Source organism: Podarcis tiliguerta, assembly GCF_965153285.1.
Source record: "Podarcis tiliguerta genome assembly, chromosome: 7".
Taxonomy (NCBI): Eukaryota; Metazoa; Chordata; class Lepidosauria; order Squamata; family Lacertidae; genus Podarcis; species Podarcis tiliguerta.
In genome coordinates, this window is record NC_139540.1 from 3,652,316 (window position 1) to 3,670,025 (window position 17,710).

The following is a 17,710-nucleotide window of genomic DNA, read 5'->3' on the forward strand; positions in this document are numbered from 1 at the left end:
TGATGTCATTTTGCATGTCTGCGCATGCACGAGCTGCGAAACCCGGAAGTAACCCTTTCTGGTACTTCCGGGCCGCCGCGGGACGTAAGACATAGTACCTTGGGTTAAGAACTTTGCCCCAGGTTGAGAACAGAAATCGTGTGCTAGCAGCGCGGCAGCAGCAGGAGGCCCCATTAACTAAAGTGGTGCTTCAGGTTAAGAACAGACCTCCAGAACGAATTAAGTTCTTAACCCGAGGTACCACTGTATTGCAGAGAGAGGGAGAGAGAGGGAGAGAGAGAGAGATGGAATACTGAGTCAAATGACACCAGTGGAATAAGGCACTTTCCTGTAATCCTGTTCTGATTTTGATTTTTTTTTTTTAAGAGAGAGGCAGTGTGGTGTAATGGTTAAAGTGGCAGACTCTGATCCAAGAGACCCAGGTTTCAATCTCCACTGCCCTGCAGCCTAACCTGCCTCACAGGGTTTTTGTGAGGGTAAAACAGGAGCAGAGAACCACGTACGTCACCTTGAGCTCTTGAGTATAAATAAAGGTAGGTCCAGTCGTGGCCGACTCTGGGGTTGCGGCGCTCATCTCGCTTTACTGGCTGAGGGAGCCGGCGTACAGCTTCCGGGTCATGTGGCCAGCATGACTAAGCCGCTTCTGGTGAACCAGAGCAGCGCACGGAAATGCCGTTTACCTTCCCGTCGGAGCGGTAACTATTTATCTACTTGCACTTGACGTGCTTTCGAACTGCTAGGTTGGCAAGAGCAGGGACCGAGCAATGGGAGCTCACCCCGTCGCGGGGATTCGAACCGCCGACCTTCTGATCGGCAAGCCCTAGGCTCTGTGGTTTAACCCACAGCGCCACCCGTGTCCTTGAGTATAAATAAATGCATAGTAAATAAATAACCCCCCCCAATGACCTGAGGACAGGGTAGCTTTTGAAGCCCCACCTAACATACCTAACATACTCCTAACATAAAGCCCTGCTTTATGTTCTCTTGCCATTCAACATAACCGTGGGATTCTGGCAGGGATTCCTCAGCTGCGGGCTGAACTAGATGAGCTTTGGGGGTCCCTTCCAACTCTACATTTCTATGGTTCTGTGGCCTTGGAAAAAGTGGCAGACTCTCCTTCGTCGGAGGCCTTTCAGCAGAGGTTGGCTGGCCGCCTGCCTGCCTGGGTTTCCGGAGCCGTGGTTGCAAGGGGGTCGGGCTCGATGACCTTTGGGGGTCCCGGCCAACCCTGCCATTCCGTGAGCTTGTGCGCATTTGCTCTCCCGCTGCGCTGCCAGAGCCCTCCTGCCCTTTCCCCTTCTCTGTGCGTCCTTGCAAAGTCACGCAACGCGTTTGGCCACACACCACCTTTTGAAATCCTGGAGCGAATGCGCTCTCTCTCTCTCTCTCTCTCCAGCCCTGAATACAGACAAAATGAGGACCAGAGCTGGAAGAGTGTGCGCCTCTCCCCGTCTCCTTTGTTCCTTCCCGCATTGGCTGAATGTCCTACTGTTTTCGCCCTCATCTGCATTCTTTTCATCGCCTGCGAAAGAACTGGAGCAAAGCGCAGCCGCTTGGAATGTCCCTTTGGAGAGCTTCTGCGCCCTCCTCCTCCCTGTGGTTGATCCGGGATGCCGGAGAGTGGTGAGTGGCTGCGGAAACCTCCTCCTCAAACCCACACTTCCCTGACCCCTCCCCTGCCACCGAGCCCTTATACAGCACCCTCGACGCCAGCAAGCAGCTCCTAGCGCGGTTCCTCTGACCCGGAGAGAAGCCCTTTCTGCCCGCCTGGACCGCAAAGCGCACCATCACCAAGGATGAAGGCTTCCTTCGCCGCGCTGCTGGCAGTTCTGCTCTGCGTGGAGAGAGGTAAGACTTCTTTCTCCTTTTGTTGGTTCGCCTAGCTCAGTACGGTCTGCACTGGCTGGCAGCAGCAGCCCAGGGCCTCAGGCGGGGGCCATACAAGACCCACACCGCATCTGGAAGAGCTCAGCCCTTTTAGAGTGGCGGCAACTCTGGAACTCTCTGCCTATTGCTATCAGGCAGGTGTCGGCCCTGTTTTCTTTCCTCCTTCCCTGTATTCTTTTCATCACCTGCCAAAGACATTCTTTTTGAGACAAGCCGCGCCAGATGTTTAGGAAGCTGGTATGAGTTTTAATTTGTTTTCGTCTGTTGCAGTTTTAACTTTCGGCATGTTTGGAATCACGGCTGTCATTTGTCCCCCTGGGATGGTTTAATTGCTTTGCCTATTTATATTTTTTTCTGAACCACCTTGAGGCTTTTCCCTACAGTCAAGCGGTGCAGAAGTTTTATGAAATAAATAAATAACCCGGAGATGCCAGGAACTGAACTTTTGAGAGCTTCTGCATGCAAAGCAGATACACTTTGGCACTTTGTCCACTAAACAGACAATATTCTAGTCCTCATGGTGATGACGATTCATTTACAGTCCATCTGACTGTGTTGCTCCATCCACTTCCAGTTAATTAAAACAGTTAATTAAATTAAATTAATTTAAATTCCAGTTAATTAAAACAGGGCTGGTAGCTATGGACTCATAGACGAAGAATTGTGGAGTTGGAAAGGGAATACAAGGATTATCTAGTCCAACCCCCTGCAATGCAGGAATCCTTTTGCCCATTGTGGGGCTTGAACCCGCAACCTTGAGGAGTCCCATGCTCTACCCACTGAGCTGATATGTAGGAAGCTACCTTATGCCAAGTCAGACCATTACACCCAGCATGGTCTCAACTGACGAGCAGCGCCAATTGAACCAGGGACCGTCTGCATGGGGTTGGACTAGATGATCCCCAGGTGTCCCTTCCAACAATTCTGTGACTCCATGCAGAGCAAAAGGGTATGGCCCTTCCCAGATAGGAGCTCGGGAAGCTGCCTTGCACTGAGCCTGGGAACCTTTGTCCCTCTATCTCCGTATGGCAGCCTCTCACTTGGATTTCATCTCAAGCCCCGCCTAGAGGTCTCCAGTCTGGGATCTTCTTCAGCTGTTTGACCACTGCCCTTCCCTTCATCATTTTCCTAGCCACGTCTAGATGAAAACTGGCGGAGAGGCTGCCGTTTCGTTTTGTGTTGCTTATTCGTTAATATGATCTCATTCGTTAAATTTATGTGCTCGAAGATCACGGATGCGTTTATATCTCACTATTTTCACTGAAATCATAGAATCATTAAGGGGACCCTCCTGCAATTCAGGAACAGGCTGTCCCATGCGGGGAATTGAACCTGCAACCTTGGCGTTATCAGTACCACGCTCTAGCCAACTGAGCTATCCAGGCTGATATTAATTTCTCCAGGGAGCTTGAGGTGGTGTTCATGGTTCTCTGCCACCCGCCGCTCCTCATTTAATCACCACAACAACCTTGTGGGGTAGGGTTCTGGACACAACTCCCCTGTGCCCCCTTCACTCTAAAACACAGCTCTGATAGCACCCCACAGAGGTCCACACACCCCTTCGTCACCCCTCCCGCCTCCTTGAAAGTCTCTCTCTCAGGCTACACAGTGTCCTTGAATGCCCACAATGCCTCCTGATTGTCCAGATAAGAGAGGGGGCGTGTGCCGAAACCCGAAGGATGAACCAGAGGGAAAATTGGCATGCATTTTGTCCCTGGCCCTGCCCAACGCCAGCATGCAGCCTTCAAAAGGTTTCCCAGAGGCAAATGTGGGCTCCGGGTTGCAAAAGGGGCCCCAGCCCTGTCATTGGGAGCTCAAAAAAGGGGTCAGCTATGGCTGCAGGCAGCTCAAGCCTCTAGAAGACAATAAAGCCACACCCTGGATTGTCCTTTATTGTCCGAGGAAGAGGAGAGATGACTAAGAGGCGCCTGTTTTCATTTAGCTGAGGTCAGCTGAGACACCAGCCGCGATGGGGAGGGGGTTTTCTCTGCCCTTATGCCGGCAGTATTTTTCCTGCTGCAGGCGGTGGCGTGGCTTGCAATGAGCTCATCGCTTGTGGCTTCAGGGCTTGGCAAGGATGGTTGGCTTGGCTTGGGTGGGTTGGGGGTTCAGGGAGAATGCAAAGTCTTCGACTGAGCGCACAGAAACATCATTCCCTTCCTTTTCCATGTACTTTTCGGGACCACAGATCCTCCGCTAAACAGCTCGCGGCGAAAGAATCTCAGCCAAGCCGTATAACATAGATTGCACATTAAAAAAATATTCATAAAACCTATCTGCAGCTTGATCATAGGAAAAAGCCTCAGATAGACCTCTATGAAGTTATCACTAAAAAAATCAGCAACCATAATTTAAAGCATAGAGGAAGTTTAAACCACAATGGAATAGATTGAAACAAATTAAAATGGAGTGCAAACTTTCTAAACATCTCGGTAGGCTGGTCTCAATGCAAATGTCTTCAGCCGAAAAGAAAACATTGGAGTCTGCCTGATATCAATCGGCCGGGGGTTTATAGTTGCCACACTGAGTTCAGGTGGGGCAATGCATGAAATTGATTCCAGCTTGTTTAATAAGCCTAAGGCCTGGTTGAAGAGGAAGATTTTCGCCTGGTGTCTAAACATATGCAAGGAAGGCACCAGGTGAGCTTCCACGGGGAGATCATTCCACAAATGAGGAGCCACCACAGAAAAGACCAGTACTCTTTTTGCCACCCTCTTCTGAAGGAGGCACACGAAGAAGGGTCTTGGAGGATGATCTTAGGGTTTGGGTAGGTTCATATGGAAATAATAATAATAATAATTTTTATTTATATCCCACCCTCCCCAGCCGAAGCTGGGCTAGGGCAGCTAACAACAATAAAACAGTACAAAAGTACAACACAAACAACACTCTAAAATCATTCATTATAAAATTAATTAATTCAAGCCACTGGCAACCATTGGGCCAGAGCTCTGCGAAGATTGCCAAGGGAGGGAGTCAGGCTGTGCCCTGGCCAAAGGCCTGGTGGAACAGCTCTGTCTTGCAGGCCCTGCGGAAAGATGTCAAGTCCCACAGGGCCCTGGTCTCTTGTGACAAAGAGGCAGTCCTTGAGGGATTGCTGTCCTGAGCCGTTTAAGGCTTTATAGGTCAAAACGAGCACTTTGAATTGGGCCCGGAAACTAATGGGCAGCCAGTGCAGCCAGACCAGGATCGGTATTATATGTTCAAACCATCTTTCTTCTGTGAGTAACCTGGCTGCCAAATTCTGCCCCAGTTGAACCGTCTTCAGAGGCAGCCCCATGTATAACACATTGCAGTAATCCAACTGCGTTACCAGAGCATAGATGACAGGAATTAGGCTGTCTCTGTCCAGATAGGGATGTGGGTGGTGCTGTGGTCTAAACCACTGAGCCTCTTGGGCTTTCTGATCGGAAGGTCGGTGGTTCGAATCCCCACGACGGGGTGAGCTCCCATTGCTCAGTCCCAGCTCCTGCCAACCTAGCAGTTCAAAAGCATGCTGGTGCAAGTAGATAAATAGGTACCGCTGTGGCGGGAAATTAAACGGTGTTTCCATGTGCTCTGGCACCTGTCATTGTCCTCTGTGCGCCAGTAGTGGTTTAGTCATGCTGGCCACACAACCCAGAAAACTGTCTGCAGACACGAAGTGCAAGTAGATAAATAGGTACCGCTCCAGCGGGAAGGTAAACGGCGTTTCCGTGTGCTGCTCTGGTTCGCCAGAAGCCGCTTAGTCCTGCTGGCCACATGACCCGGAAGCTGTACGCCGGCTCCCTCGGCCAATAAAGCAAGATGAGCGCTGCAACCCCAGAGTCGGCCACGACTGGACCTAATGGTCAGGGGTCCCTTTACCTTTACCCATCTGACTGGGTTTCCCCAGCCACTCTGGGCAGCTTCCAACCTATACAAAAACATAGTAAAACATCAAACATTAAAAACGTCCCCGTACAGGGCTGTCTTCAGATGTCTTCTAAAGGTTGTATAGTTATTTCTCTCCTTGGCATCTGATGGGAGGGTGTTCCACAAGGTGGGTGCCGCTGTCGAGAATGCCCTCCCTGCTTGAGAGTTTCAGGTGGCATATGCCCCACATGCCCTTCACCTCCTCCTTGCTGCTTCTTATCACCAAATCTCTCTCTATCTCTCTCTCTCCCACTCTGTTCTCATGCACACCAGTTGTTGTTTTGACATCTCCCCAGCACCAAGCTCCAAACAGGTGCTCATTAAGTCCCGCCATCGCCGTCTGAGGTGTGCTTCTTGCAAAAACATGTGCCCACAGAACTCTCCTGCCTGGAGCAGGCTTGCTGATTAAACAAAGACATCGCTCTTGTTTTGGCTGTCTTCGACGAACGACGTTGGGGAAATAGTTGGTTCAGGAGCCGGTCTAGGAAAGTGAGGCCTACCCAATGGGGACCCTGCTAACAGCAGTGTTGTATGGCTTCACACTTCCTAAACGGCCTCAGTCCAGTATACCAGAAGGAGCGTCTCCACCCCCATCGCTCTACCCAGACACTGAGGTCCAGCACCGAGAGCCTTCTGGCGGTTCCCTCACTGCGAGAAGCCAAGTTACAGGGAACCAGGCAGAGGGCCTTCTCGGTAGTGGTGCCCTCCCTGTGGAACGCCCTCCCACCAGATGTCAAAGAGAACAACAACTACCAGACTTTTAGAAGACATCTGAAGGCAGCCCTGTTTAGGGGAGCTTTTAATGTTTGATGTATCACAGTATTTTAATATTCTTTTGGAAGCCACCCAGAGTGGCTGGGGAAACCCAGCAGATGGGCGGGGTATAAATAATAAATTATTATTATTATTATTATTGGGAAGAGGAGATTTCTTAGTTTATAGGGTACTTTTCTCCTGGGGAAAGCAGTGTTCGATATTGGCCAGGTGCGTTGGCCAGATAAAGCAGTTGGTCCCTTACCTTTCCTGCCACAGTGATTCATGCGACGGTCAACTCCAGGCTTGACTACTGTAATTCGCTCTATGCGGGGCTGCCCTTGAAACAGTCCCACAAACTCCAGCGGGTGCAAAGCTGCATACACATATATCCACATTAGGAGAAATTTGCACTTAAAATGCTGATGAATTTTCATGAAGGCTTTAAAGAAAAACAGCCTAATAGTTTTCTGATGTGAACTCCTGAAAGCCTGAATTTACATCTATCCATATGAATGAGCATATTTGGGTCAAGGGCCTGTTTAAGTACCTTGCAACACCCCTTGTATGTAGCAAGGCCGGCACAGCGCCGTGGCAAGTCAGGGCAAACTGGATGGGCCAGAGATGTTCCCATGGTCTGATGGAAACAGAGGCAGCTTCTTGTGCTAATGTGCTTCAGAGGAAGAGCAGCTGCCTAGAAAAACAGGGCTTGGAAGCGCTGGATAGTTTTCACTGTCCTTTGGTAAAAACAAAACAAAATAGGACTGATGTGGGAGCAGAGAGCGAGTTAAACTGTGGAACTCACTGCCACAGGAAGCAGTCATGGCCGCCGATTTGGATGGCTTTGGACAAATCCATGGATGGGGAGAGGGCTACTGATGGCTACTAGCCAGGATGCCTATGCCCTGCCAGTTGGAGGCAGCGATGCTTCTGAAGAGGGCTGGATTTAGGTTTGATGAGGCCCTCAGCTACTGAAGGTAATGGGGCCCTTTAGATGTCCAGCTGCCCTTTGTCAACAACAAATTGTCACTGTTTTTTGTGTTGAATATATGCTATATGGGAATTTATGGACTTAAGGTAAAGGGACCCCTGAACGTTAGGTCCAGTTGCAGACGACTCTGGAGTTGTGGTGCTCATCTCGCTTTACTGGCTGAGGGAGCCGGCGTACAGCATTCGGGTCATGTGGCCAGCATGACTAAGCCACTTCTGGCGAACCAGAGCAGTGCATGGAAACACCTTTTACCTTCCCGCCGGACCGGTACCTATTTATCTACTTGCACTTTGACGTGCTTTCGAACTGCTAGGTGGGCAGGAGCATTGACCGAGCAACGGGAGCTCACCCCGTTGCGGGGATTTGAACTGCTGACCTTCTGATCTGCAAGCCCAAGCAGCACAGTTGTTTAACCCACAGCGCCACCCGCATCCCATCCTAACATGGCGGTTGAGGTCAAGGTGGCGGCCGCCCCTCTGCCACCGCCATCGCTGCAGCATCAACGTCCCGAAAATGTATTGTTTGTTTATTTAAAGTGTCCCCGGATTCATTGAAAAAAATCTGGTACCCCTAGACTAGGTGGTCCATTGGTCTGATCCAGCAGTTCTTCTCATGTTATTATAAGTCTCAAAAACGACAAGGATGCATAGGTATTCTTACAAAGCACACACCAAAGGACAGTGTTTTCTTTCCCTCCCTGAGCTTTCAGAAACAAATGATGCTCCTTCGCTTCATGCAGAGTTACAGCAAATCTAATCTAATCCCCTGTGAGAATTTGTCAGCGTGGCATGTAAACTTCTGAGTTACACAAGACCATTCTGCAGAGAGCATGGCGCCCGACCTCTTTTAACTTGTTTAAACATTCAGCCCTGGAAAGGACGGTGTGTGATTCGAAAGTTCACGCACCACATTTCAAAACCTGGTTTGTCTTGATTAATAGATTTGTTTGGCATCCCTGTGGGTTTTGTCCTAATCCACACCCTTGCACAATTACCACCTGATGGTGCCGACATCCAATGATGACTTGCGGTTGCGGAATGACCATACAACTTGTACCGTGGTTGCAGATTGCATCAACTGCTCTCGGCTGCCATGCTTTTCTTTCTTTTTTAAAAAATATATTTTTATTGAACAATTTAAGAAAGAAATTATCAATCAATATAACCATTTCCATTCCCCCATCTTCCCCACCGCAAGGATTTCCCTTAACTCCCCTCTTTGGTTTCTTTGCACATATTGTGCTCTGCATATTATAAAATTGTACATACCATTGCCTTATCTATCATGTTTTTAACTAAAAAATTGTGGATGTTTATTCAAAACCTGCCAAGGAGCCCAAATCATTTTGTTGCCTGCCATGCTTTTCAATGAGGGACATTCTGTGTGAATTGCCCTGTGAAGAGCCCTCAAGTGAAATAGACGGGGCATTGTTAGAGGAAAAAAGAGTGAGCTAAATTAAATTTAACTAGCTAAATGAACTACTTGACTCTTACCTTACCAGGAAGTCCTAATAACTAGATTTCCTCCAGAAAGAAATTCGTCCTTAAAGAATAATAGAATCACAGAGTTGGAAGGGACACCCCCAAGGTCATCTAGTCCACCCCCTGCAATGCAGGAAACTCCGCTAAAACATCCCTGACAGGTGGCCAGCTGACCTCTGCTTAGAAACCCCCAAGGAAAGAGGGGCCGCCCTCTCCCGAGGGAGTCAAACGGCTGCCAAACAGCTCTTACTCCTCAAATAATTTTTTCATTGAGGTTGCTATAGCGAACGGCAAAGATTTAACTGGGTGATTTAATTTAAAGGTTGAAGATTAAATGGTATTATTATTTATTACCCGCCCTTCGCTCCAAGGTCTCAGGGTGGGCTACAGCATTAAAACAATATTAAAAACAATTTTAATGTATTAGTTTATTCCATCTTTTGTAGTTTACATTACACACACACACACACACACAAACACACACAGTGGAACCTCTACTCATGACCACAATCCGTTCCGGAGGTCTGTCCTTATGGCAAATGTATATACTGTCTGTCTGTCTGTCTGTGTGTATAACTATATATATATTAAAAAGTTTATACAGTGGGCGCTCAGGTTGCAAATGTGATCTGTGCGGGATGTACGTTCACAACAATGCAGTGTTTGCAACCCGCGTGTGCGCAGTCGCGGGTTGCGATTTGGCGCTTCTGCGCATGTGCAAAGTGCTATTTAGAGCTTCTGAGCATGTGCGACCGCCAAAACCCGTAAGTAACCCATTCTGGTACTTCTGGGTTTCGGAAGTCCGCAACCCGAAAAAACACAACCTGAAATGGCTATAACCTGAGATATGACTGTATACATTTGCCATAAGGAATATATTTTACATTAAAATGTACCAAAAATAATAAAAGTGTGTGTATGTGTGTGTGTGTATACACACACTTTTATTATTTTTTGGTATATTTCAATGTAAAATATATTTTGGCTGGTGTTCTTTAAAAAAATAAAAATATTGTATAAGTATATGTATTATTTCTGTGGTTGATGTGAGCAGGATCCTTGAAACAACAACAATGAACAAACAGTGATCAGCGTACTGGGAAACAGGGAAGTATTTTCTCTCAGCCAGATTGGCTAGTAGCCTTGGCAGCAGGTCAGGTTATTTCAGAGAGGACGCCAGGCCAAAGCGGTTTCATAATCATTGAAGAGCATTATTGCCAAATGACATTCTAGAACAGCAGCGTGATTCACTGTCTAGGTTGGACACACTGCCACCTGCAGTTGGAATAGCAGTATTACAGCTAACTCTACACACAGCCTGAGGATTGGCTCGGTTCCTTGAGCCATCTGAAAGGAGTTGCTTTGAGGGCAACGTACTGTCAACCTTCTCTTTGCATGTGGTATCATGCATCATATGTGTTTGCTGGGGTGGTGGGGAGAGAGAGAGAGAGAGAGAGAGAGAGAGAGAGGGATGGACCGTGATGAAATAAGGTTCTACTTAAGGGTCCATCGTTCAGTTACAAATCCTCCATTATTTTTTCGATGAAAATAGGGATATCCTATTTATTATTAATAATAATAATACCGTGTCCATCTGTCTGGGGTGGGGTGTGGCTTCCAACACACACACACACACACACACACACACACACACATATAACATTAAGCATTTTGTGCGACACGGGTGGCACTGTGGGTTAAACCACTGAGCCTAGGACTTGCTGATCAGAAGGTTGGCGGTTCGAATCCCCACGACGGGGAGAGCTCCCATTGCTCGGTCCCTGCTCCTGCCAACCTAGCAGTTTGAAAGCATGTCAAAGTGCAAGTAGATAAATAGGTACCGCTCTGGCGGGAAGGTAAACGGCGTTTCCCTGCGCTGCTCTGGTTCGCCAGAAGCGGCTCAGTCATGCTGGCCACATGACCCGGAAGCTGTAGGCCGGCTCCCTCGGCCAGTAAATCGAGATGAGCGCCGCAACCCCAGAGTTGTCTGCGACTGGAGCTAACAGTCAGGGGTCCCTTTACCTTTTAAGCATTTTAAAACTCCCTTATACAGGGTTGCCTTCAGATGTCTTCTAAAAGATGTATAGTTACTTATCTCCTTGGCTCTGAGGTCACATATCCTCCAACATTTCTCCAATGAAAATAGAGGCGTCCCCTCCAACATTTTTCCAGGTGAAAACAGGGACGTCCTACCATACCCTCCAACGTTTCTCTGATGAAAATAGGGGAAATGTGGGACATTCCAGGATCAAATCAGAAACCAGGGCGGCTTCTGTAAATCCGGGAATGTCCCTGGAAAATAGGGTCTGTAGTTACAGCTTGCTGGTATAATAAAGGACACCTCGAGGTTTATACAACGCTTCCTGAGCGTTCAAAGCACAGGGCACGCATAATGACAGTAATCATTCCTTACCAGAACCCTGTAACGCAGGACAGTATAATTATCCTCACATTTGTTATTGGGCATGCATATGAGTGCACATCAGGCAGTATTTATATATCCCAATTTAGCAATAACAAGGGGTTAAAAAGTTTGGGGATTTGTAGGCATAGCATGCGGGCAATGCCCAACCACCAGCGCTATGAAGTGATGAGTACTAGTATGTTTCACTCAAAAGCAAAGAAGGAAAGCAAGCAAGCAAGCCGAAAATGGACCTCAGTTTCAATAAGCCTGAGGATTTTGCGAGCGTTTGGTTGGACTGTGATGGCCTCCCCGAATAACCATCCCCATCTCAATTTAGCTTCCATAAGGGATGAATAAGACAGGAGTGCCTGGCGTGCTCTGGTCCATGGGGTCATTAAGAGTCAGACACGACTAAACAACAACAAAGAGATTAATTCATTGGGAAGAAGTTTTTATTAGAATTTTCCCAGTTTGTTTCCCTCTGTATATGCCTTGGGACGCGGGTGGCGCTGTGGGTTAAACCACTGAGCCCAGGACTTGCCGATCGGAAGGTCGGCGGTTTGAATCCCCGTGATGGGGTGAGCTCCCGTTGCTCGGTCCCTGCTCCTGCCAACCTAGCAGTTCGAAAGCATTCAAATGCAAGTAGATAAATAGGTACCGGTCTGGCGGGAAGGTAAAAGGCGTTTCCGTGTGCTGCTCTGGTTCGCCAGAGGCGGCTTAGTCATGCTGGCCACATGACCTGGAAGCTGTACGCCGGCTCCCTCGGCCAATAAAGCGAGATGAGCGCCGCAACCCCAGAGTCGGCCATGACTGGACCTAATGGTCAGGGGTCCCTTTACCTTTATCTTATATATGCCTTGGTTGCCTATTTCTCCCCTTATTCTCTTCCTTACAATCAACATTAAGAAGAGCTTTTGACAGCAAGAGCTGCTAGACTGCGGAATGAATGACGTCGGAGGGTGGTAGACTTTCCTTCCTTGGTGGTTTTTAAGCAGAGGTTGGGTGGCCATCTCTGCCAAGCTAAGCAGTTGGCTCCTTTCCTCTCTCGCCCTGACCTAGCCACTGTGATCCATGCAATGGTCACCTCCAGACTGGATTATTGTAACTCGCTCTACGTGGGGCTGCCCTTGAAACTCCACCGGGTGCAGAATGCCGCAACGAAACTCCTTACAGGGTCCTCGCCATGGGATCACATTCACCCGGTGCTCTACCAGCTGCACTGGCTCCTGGTGGAGTACAGGATCAGGCTTAAGGTGCTGGTTTTAACCTTTAAAGCCCTTTATGGCCTAGGACCCTTGTACCTATAGGACCGCCTCTCCTGGTATGCCCCACGGAGGACCTTAAGGTCCACAAATGACAACACCTTGGAGTTCCCAAGTTGCAAGGTGGTTAGATTGGTCTCAACTAGGGCCAGGGCCTTTTCAGTACTGGCCCCGATCTGGTGGAACGCTCTGTCCCAAGAGACCAGGGCCCTGCGGGACTTGACATCTTTCCGCAGGGCCTGCAAGACAGAGCTGTTCCACCAGGCCTTTGGCCAAGGCACAGCCTGGCCCCCTCCTTCTGTAAACCTCATAGAACTCTAGCCCAGTGGTTGCCATTAATTTGATTTTGAACTGATTTTAGAATGAATTGGTTTTAGAATGTATTTCAGTTAATAGATTGTGATTGTATGTAAACTGTGTTACTTTTACTGTTGTTAGCCGCTCTGAGCCCGGCTTTGGCTGGGGAGGGCGGGATATAAACAAATTATTATTATTATTATTATTATTATTATTATTATTATTATTATTATTATCTTTAGCTGAGATTCCTGCAATTTCCGGGGGTTGGACTAGATGACCCTCAGTGGCAACCTTCCAACTCCAAGCTTCTATGATTCCTGCCCCTGCTTTGCGGTCTGTACCTAAGGAGCGTGTTTTGTGTTCCATTCACAGTGTCATCGCTGACCTGCTTCCACTGTGAGAACGAGGAAAACAATTGGAACTGCCTGAAGCCAAAGACCTGCGGCGACGCAGACAAGTACTGTATCACCAAGTTTTTCGGTGGAGGCGTCGGTGAGTGCCGCATAGTTTATCAACTTCTCCCATTCTTGCCTTTTCTCTAAATTGAAATGTCCCAAAGGCGGCAACCTCTTGATTACTTTTACCTGGCCTATCTGAGTGAGTTGCCTAGGGGCACAGACCTCAGAGGGGTGCAATACTGACCTTTGAGGGGGCCAGTTTTACGCAGGTTCGATTTTGTTCTCTCTTACAAATTCCTGATATATTTTACTTTCATTCTGAAGAATATTATCATTTCTATCAGTTTTTGGAAATTGAAAATTGGAGCCGCCCAGAGTGGCTGGGGAAACCCAGCCAGATGGGTGGGGTATGAAGAAGAAGAAGAAGAAGAAGAAGAAGAAGAAGAAGAAGAAGTAGTTAGAGTGTGTGTGTGTGCGTGAGCAAGCAAGCAATCTTCAGTCTTCAATCTTTAAATTAAATCATCCAGCTAAATCTTTGCCATTCGCTATATCGGTGGCATTCTGGGTTAAACCACAGAGCCTAGGGCTTGCTGATCAGAAGGTCGGCGGTTTGAATCCCCGCGACGGGGTGAGCTCCCGTTGCTTGGTCCCTGCTCCTGCCCACCTATGGGGGCAATAATAATAATAATAATAATAATAAGAATAAGAATAAGAATAGTTTATTATTTATACCCCGCCCATCTGGCTGAGTTTCCCCAGCCACTCTGGGCGGCTCCCAATCGAGTGTTAAAAACAATACAGCATTAAATAGTAAAAACCTGCCTAAACAGGGCTGCCTTCAGATGTCTTTTAAAGATAAGATAGCTGCTTATTTCCTTCACATCTGAAGGGAGGGCGTTCCACAGGGCAGACGCCACTACCAAGAAGGCCCTCTGCCTGGTTCCCTGTAACCTCACTTCTCACAGTGAGGGAACCACCAGAAGGCCCTCGGTGCTGGATCTCAGTCTCTGGGCTGAACGATGGAGGTGGAGACGCTCCTTCAGGTATACAGGACCGAGGCCGTTTAGGATGAATGGTGCCACACCATAAAGCAGTTTTTAAATATTCTGACTGTTTGAACTGTCTCCTTGGGCCATCTTTTATATATATATAAAAATAACTGGACCTCTTTCTTTCCTTCCTTCCAGGTGACAACAAGAAGCAGTCCATCAGCAAATACTGCTCTCCCATGTGCCCCCAAGGAGGGATCGATCTCGGTGTCATGGCCTTTTCCATCAAATGCTGCGATTCCGAACTTTGCAACTTAAGCGGGGCTGCCGGCATGAAGAGCAGCTCCCTGATCTTGGTTGCGGGCACCTTGGCCAGTCTGCTGTACATCTTTGGAGCCAAGTTGTAGATGCAGAAGGCGAGAAGGACTTCTCCTCCAGGGAGAAACCCCACCTTTTCCCCCACGTGCAAAACTGTGCTTTGTAATGCATGCCTGTTTATTCTCTGCCCAGAGCCGTCTTCCCCATTGGTCTTAGTGGTGCGTTGCGCCAGGACGCCCTTGAGAGTTGGGGAGCTGTGTGGCTTTGCAGGCAGCCTCTACCCCATAGCTGCCAATGTTTCCCTTTTTTAAAAGGGAAATTCCCTTATTCCGAATAGGATTCCTCGCAAGAAAAGGGAAAAGTTGACAGCTATGGCCTCCCCTTTCCCTGCGGGCAGCTTCCTTCCCACGCCTCTGCATCTGCTGAAGACGGCCCTGATCCCGGTCATCATCGTCCACCTCCTGCTTCCTGGTGAAAGGTGGCGCACAGCCTTCCCAGGCTGCCTTCTTGGGTGCCGGAGAGCATGTCCACCAGCACGTTTCCCCCACCATGCCGGGGATTGGTGCAGTGGGGGAAGCAGAGGACATTTCCCACCACCCCCTCCCTTGTTTTGGAGTTGCAAGGGCGCCAGCGCCGGAGAGATCTTTGCACCAATGCGCCAAGGAGCCTTCATTCCACTGGTGCCGCATCTACAGCCCGTGTGCATAATGGACAGGGCGGGGATTACTCGTGAGTAAGCCCCCTCTGGTCTCCTCAAGCTGGAAAGATGAGCTGCAGCTGGATGAGGAACATGGGTGGGTTGGTGGGTGATTCCTCCTCACGAGTAGGCCCATTTGCGGGGGGGAAAGGCAACCCAGCCCCTCGCTAGAAACCGGGGCAGCAGGTAAAGCAGCTTGTGGGTTTTACCTACAGGTTGGTTTACTCCAGAGTAAACACCCACCGCATGCCAAGCTTGCAAGGATGATACTCCGCATAATTATTAATCTGTATTTTTACTGTTGGGGACAGTTAGCGAAAAGTGGTCTAAAAATCTAATAAATACGTAAATAAATACGTAAATAAATAAAGATGGCAGGAACATTGTATGTTTTTTGGGGGGTGGGGAGGGTTAGGGGAAGAAAACCTTTTTGCTGGAACATATCCTGAGAAAAACTGCTAATATGAACATCACACAGACTCCAGGAAGGATTTTTGGGGTTGGCTTGGGAAGGGTAAGTATCTTCCCTGAAGAGTTCTGCCCTCTTGAGGCTCTGCTTATATATGCACAGCTTGGTGGGAAATAAAGAGATTGTGAAATAAATAAATATAACTCCCTCTTGGGCAAAGTGTAGGCAGCCAACCTCAAATAAAAAAATCAAAGCATCTCTAATTCCCAGATTTCTTTTCTTTTCTTTCTTTTTTTTAAAAAACCCCTGTGCTGTTAATTTTGCTTTGTATTACACCAAGAATGTTTGCAGGGCAATCCCAAATAGGTTTACTCAGGAGTAAGTCCTGCAGCTTTCAATGTGTACCAGGTTTGGCTGCTTAGGAAAAGCTGTTTTTCTCCACGGTGACCCGAGGACACGCAGACACACTTGGCCCAAGGGAGAATCCTGTTATTCAAGGAAATTATTCTCCCCTGGCATTTTATATTCTACACTGTTACAGAAAAATCTAGGTGCGAGGCTGCTCAGTCACCCAGCTGGTCGGGCAGAGCCTGCGGAATAAAGGAAGGAGTCCAGCCACCAACTGGAGCAAATAGCTGTAGACCAAAGTTTATTGTGCAACAGGTTCAAAGAGGAATTTTGAACCCCGAGGATGGGGTGACAAGGACTTTTAAAAGTTTCTATCTATCCCAGCATACAGTTCATTAAGCACCATCACTACATCATTGCTACATCAGAAAAGGGGAGGGGTATACATGATTAACAGGGACGCAGGTGGCACTGTGGGTTAAACCACAGAGCCTAGGGCTTGCTGATCAGAAGGTCGGCGGTTCGAATCCCTGCGACGGGGTGAGCTCCCGTTGCTCGGTCCCTGCTCCTGCCAACCTAGCACTTTGAAAGCACGTCAAAGTGCAAGTAGATAAATAGGTAACGCTCCGGTTGGGAAGGTAAACGGCATTTCCGTGCGCTGCTCTGGTTCACCAGAAGCGGCTTAGTCATGCTGGCCACATGACCTGGAAGCTGAACGCCTTCTCCCTCGCCCAATAAAGCGAGATGAGCACCGCAACCCCAGAGTTGGTCACGACTGGACCTAATGGTCAGGGGTCCCTTTACCTTTACCTTATACATAATTAACATAGGAGGAATGTGTTGGGGCAACAGGCGGATACAGGATATGTTGGGAAGTACATTCTAAGCACCTACTACAGTGGTACCTCAGGTTACATACACTTCAGGTTACAGACTCCGCTAACCCAGAAATAGTGCTTCAGGTTAAGAACTTTGCTTCAGGATGAGAACAGAAATTGTGCTCCGGCGGCGCGGCTGCAGCAGGAGGCCCCATTAGCTAAAGTGGTGCTTCAGGTTAAGAAGAGTTTCAGGTTAAGAACAGACCTCCGGAACGAATTAAGTACTTAACCCGAGGTACCACTGTACAAAGGGACAATAGAACTTTGGTTTGCATAGTCTGCCACCTGGGCAAGTCCAGAGGAATGCCTTTGCCCATCGATTGACACCTGTGAGTACATGACCTTCCACTTGAGGGATTATGGCAGGGACAGAGTGGTTTCCAAGTCCTTGGCCAATGCAGCAAATTGGCAGTGGAATGAAGGAAACTGGCAAAGGAATTGATTTTATGTAGTTTTTAAAGCTAGGTCACTTCCCTGAGCTGTCAAGTTGAAAGGATACATTTATGCATAATATTTGTAACATCTAACAATTTTAAAGATGTGCCCCCCCCCGCAATTTTCGCAACAACACTCTCCTCTTTATGAAGTGTATATTTTTTGCAGAAAGCTCTCTGAACCCGAATAACAACAACAATAAACGATCCAAAACGCACATGCAATTTATCTGTGTTTCTTGGTGGATTTACCTATGCAGTTTGTTT

The 17,710-nt window shown here is 48.2% G+C and overlaps 1 protein-coding gene across 2 annotated transcripts; it reads left to right on the forward strand.

Annotated features, from left to right (window-relative positions):
* Nucleotides 1–1,343: 1,343 nt before the first annotated feature.
* Nucleotides 1,344–17,661, forward strand: LOC310681391 (lymphocyte antigen 6E-like). Of its 2 annotated transcripts, XR_014513243.1 has the most exons (4): nucleotides 1,544–1,848; nucleotides 13,345–13,464; nucleotides 14,558–15,892; nucleotides 16,038–17,661. XR_014513243.1 is itself a non-coding variant. In XM_083449118.1 (3 exons), exons 1-3 carry the CDS (start codon nucleotides 1,797–1,799, stop codon nucleotides 14,764–14,766), a joined length of 381 nt encoding a protein of 126 aa, XP_083305244.1. In that variant the 5' UTR covers nucleotides 1,344–1,796; the 3' UTR covers nucleotides 14,767–17,661. The 2 variants fall into 2 exon arrangements, 1 of the variants encoding a protein (XP_083305244.1); XM_083449118.1 differs by having other exon boundaries at nucleotides 1,344–1,848; nucleotides 14,558–17,661.
* Nucleotides 17,662–17,710: the final 49 nt, after the last annotated feature.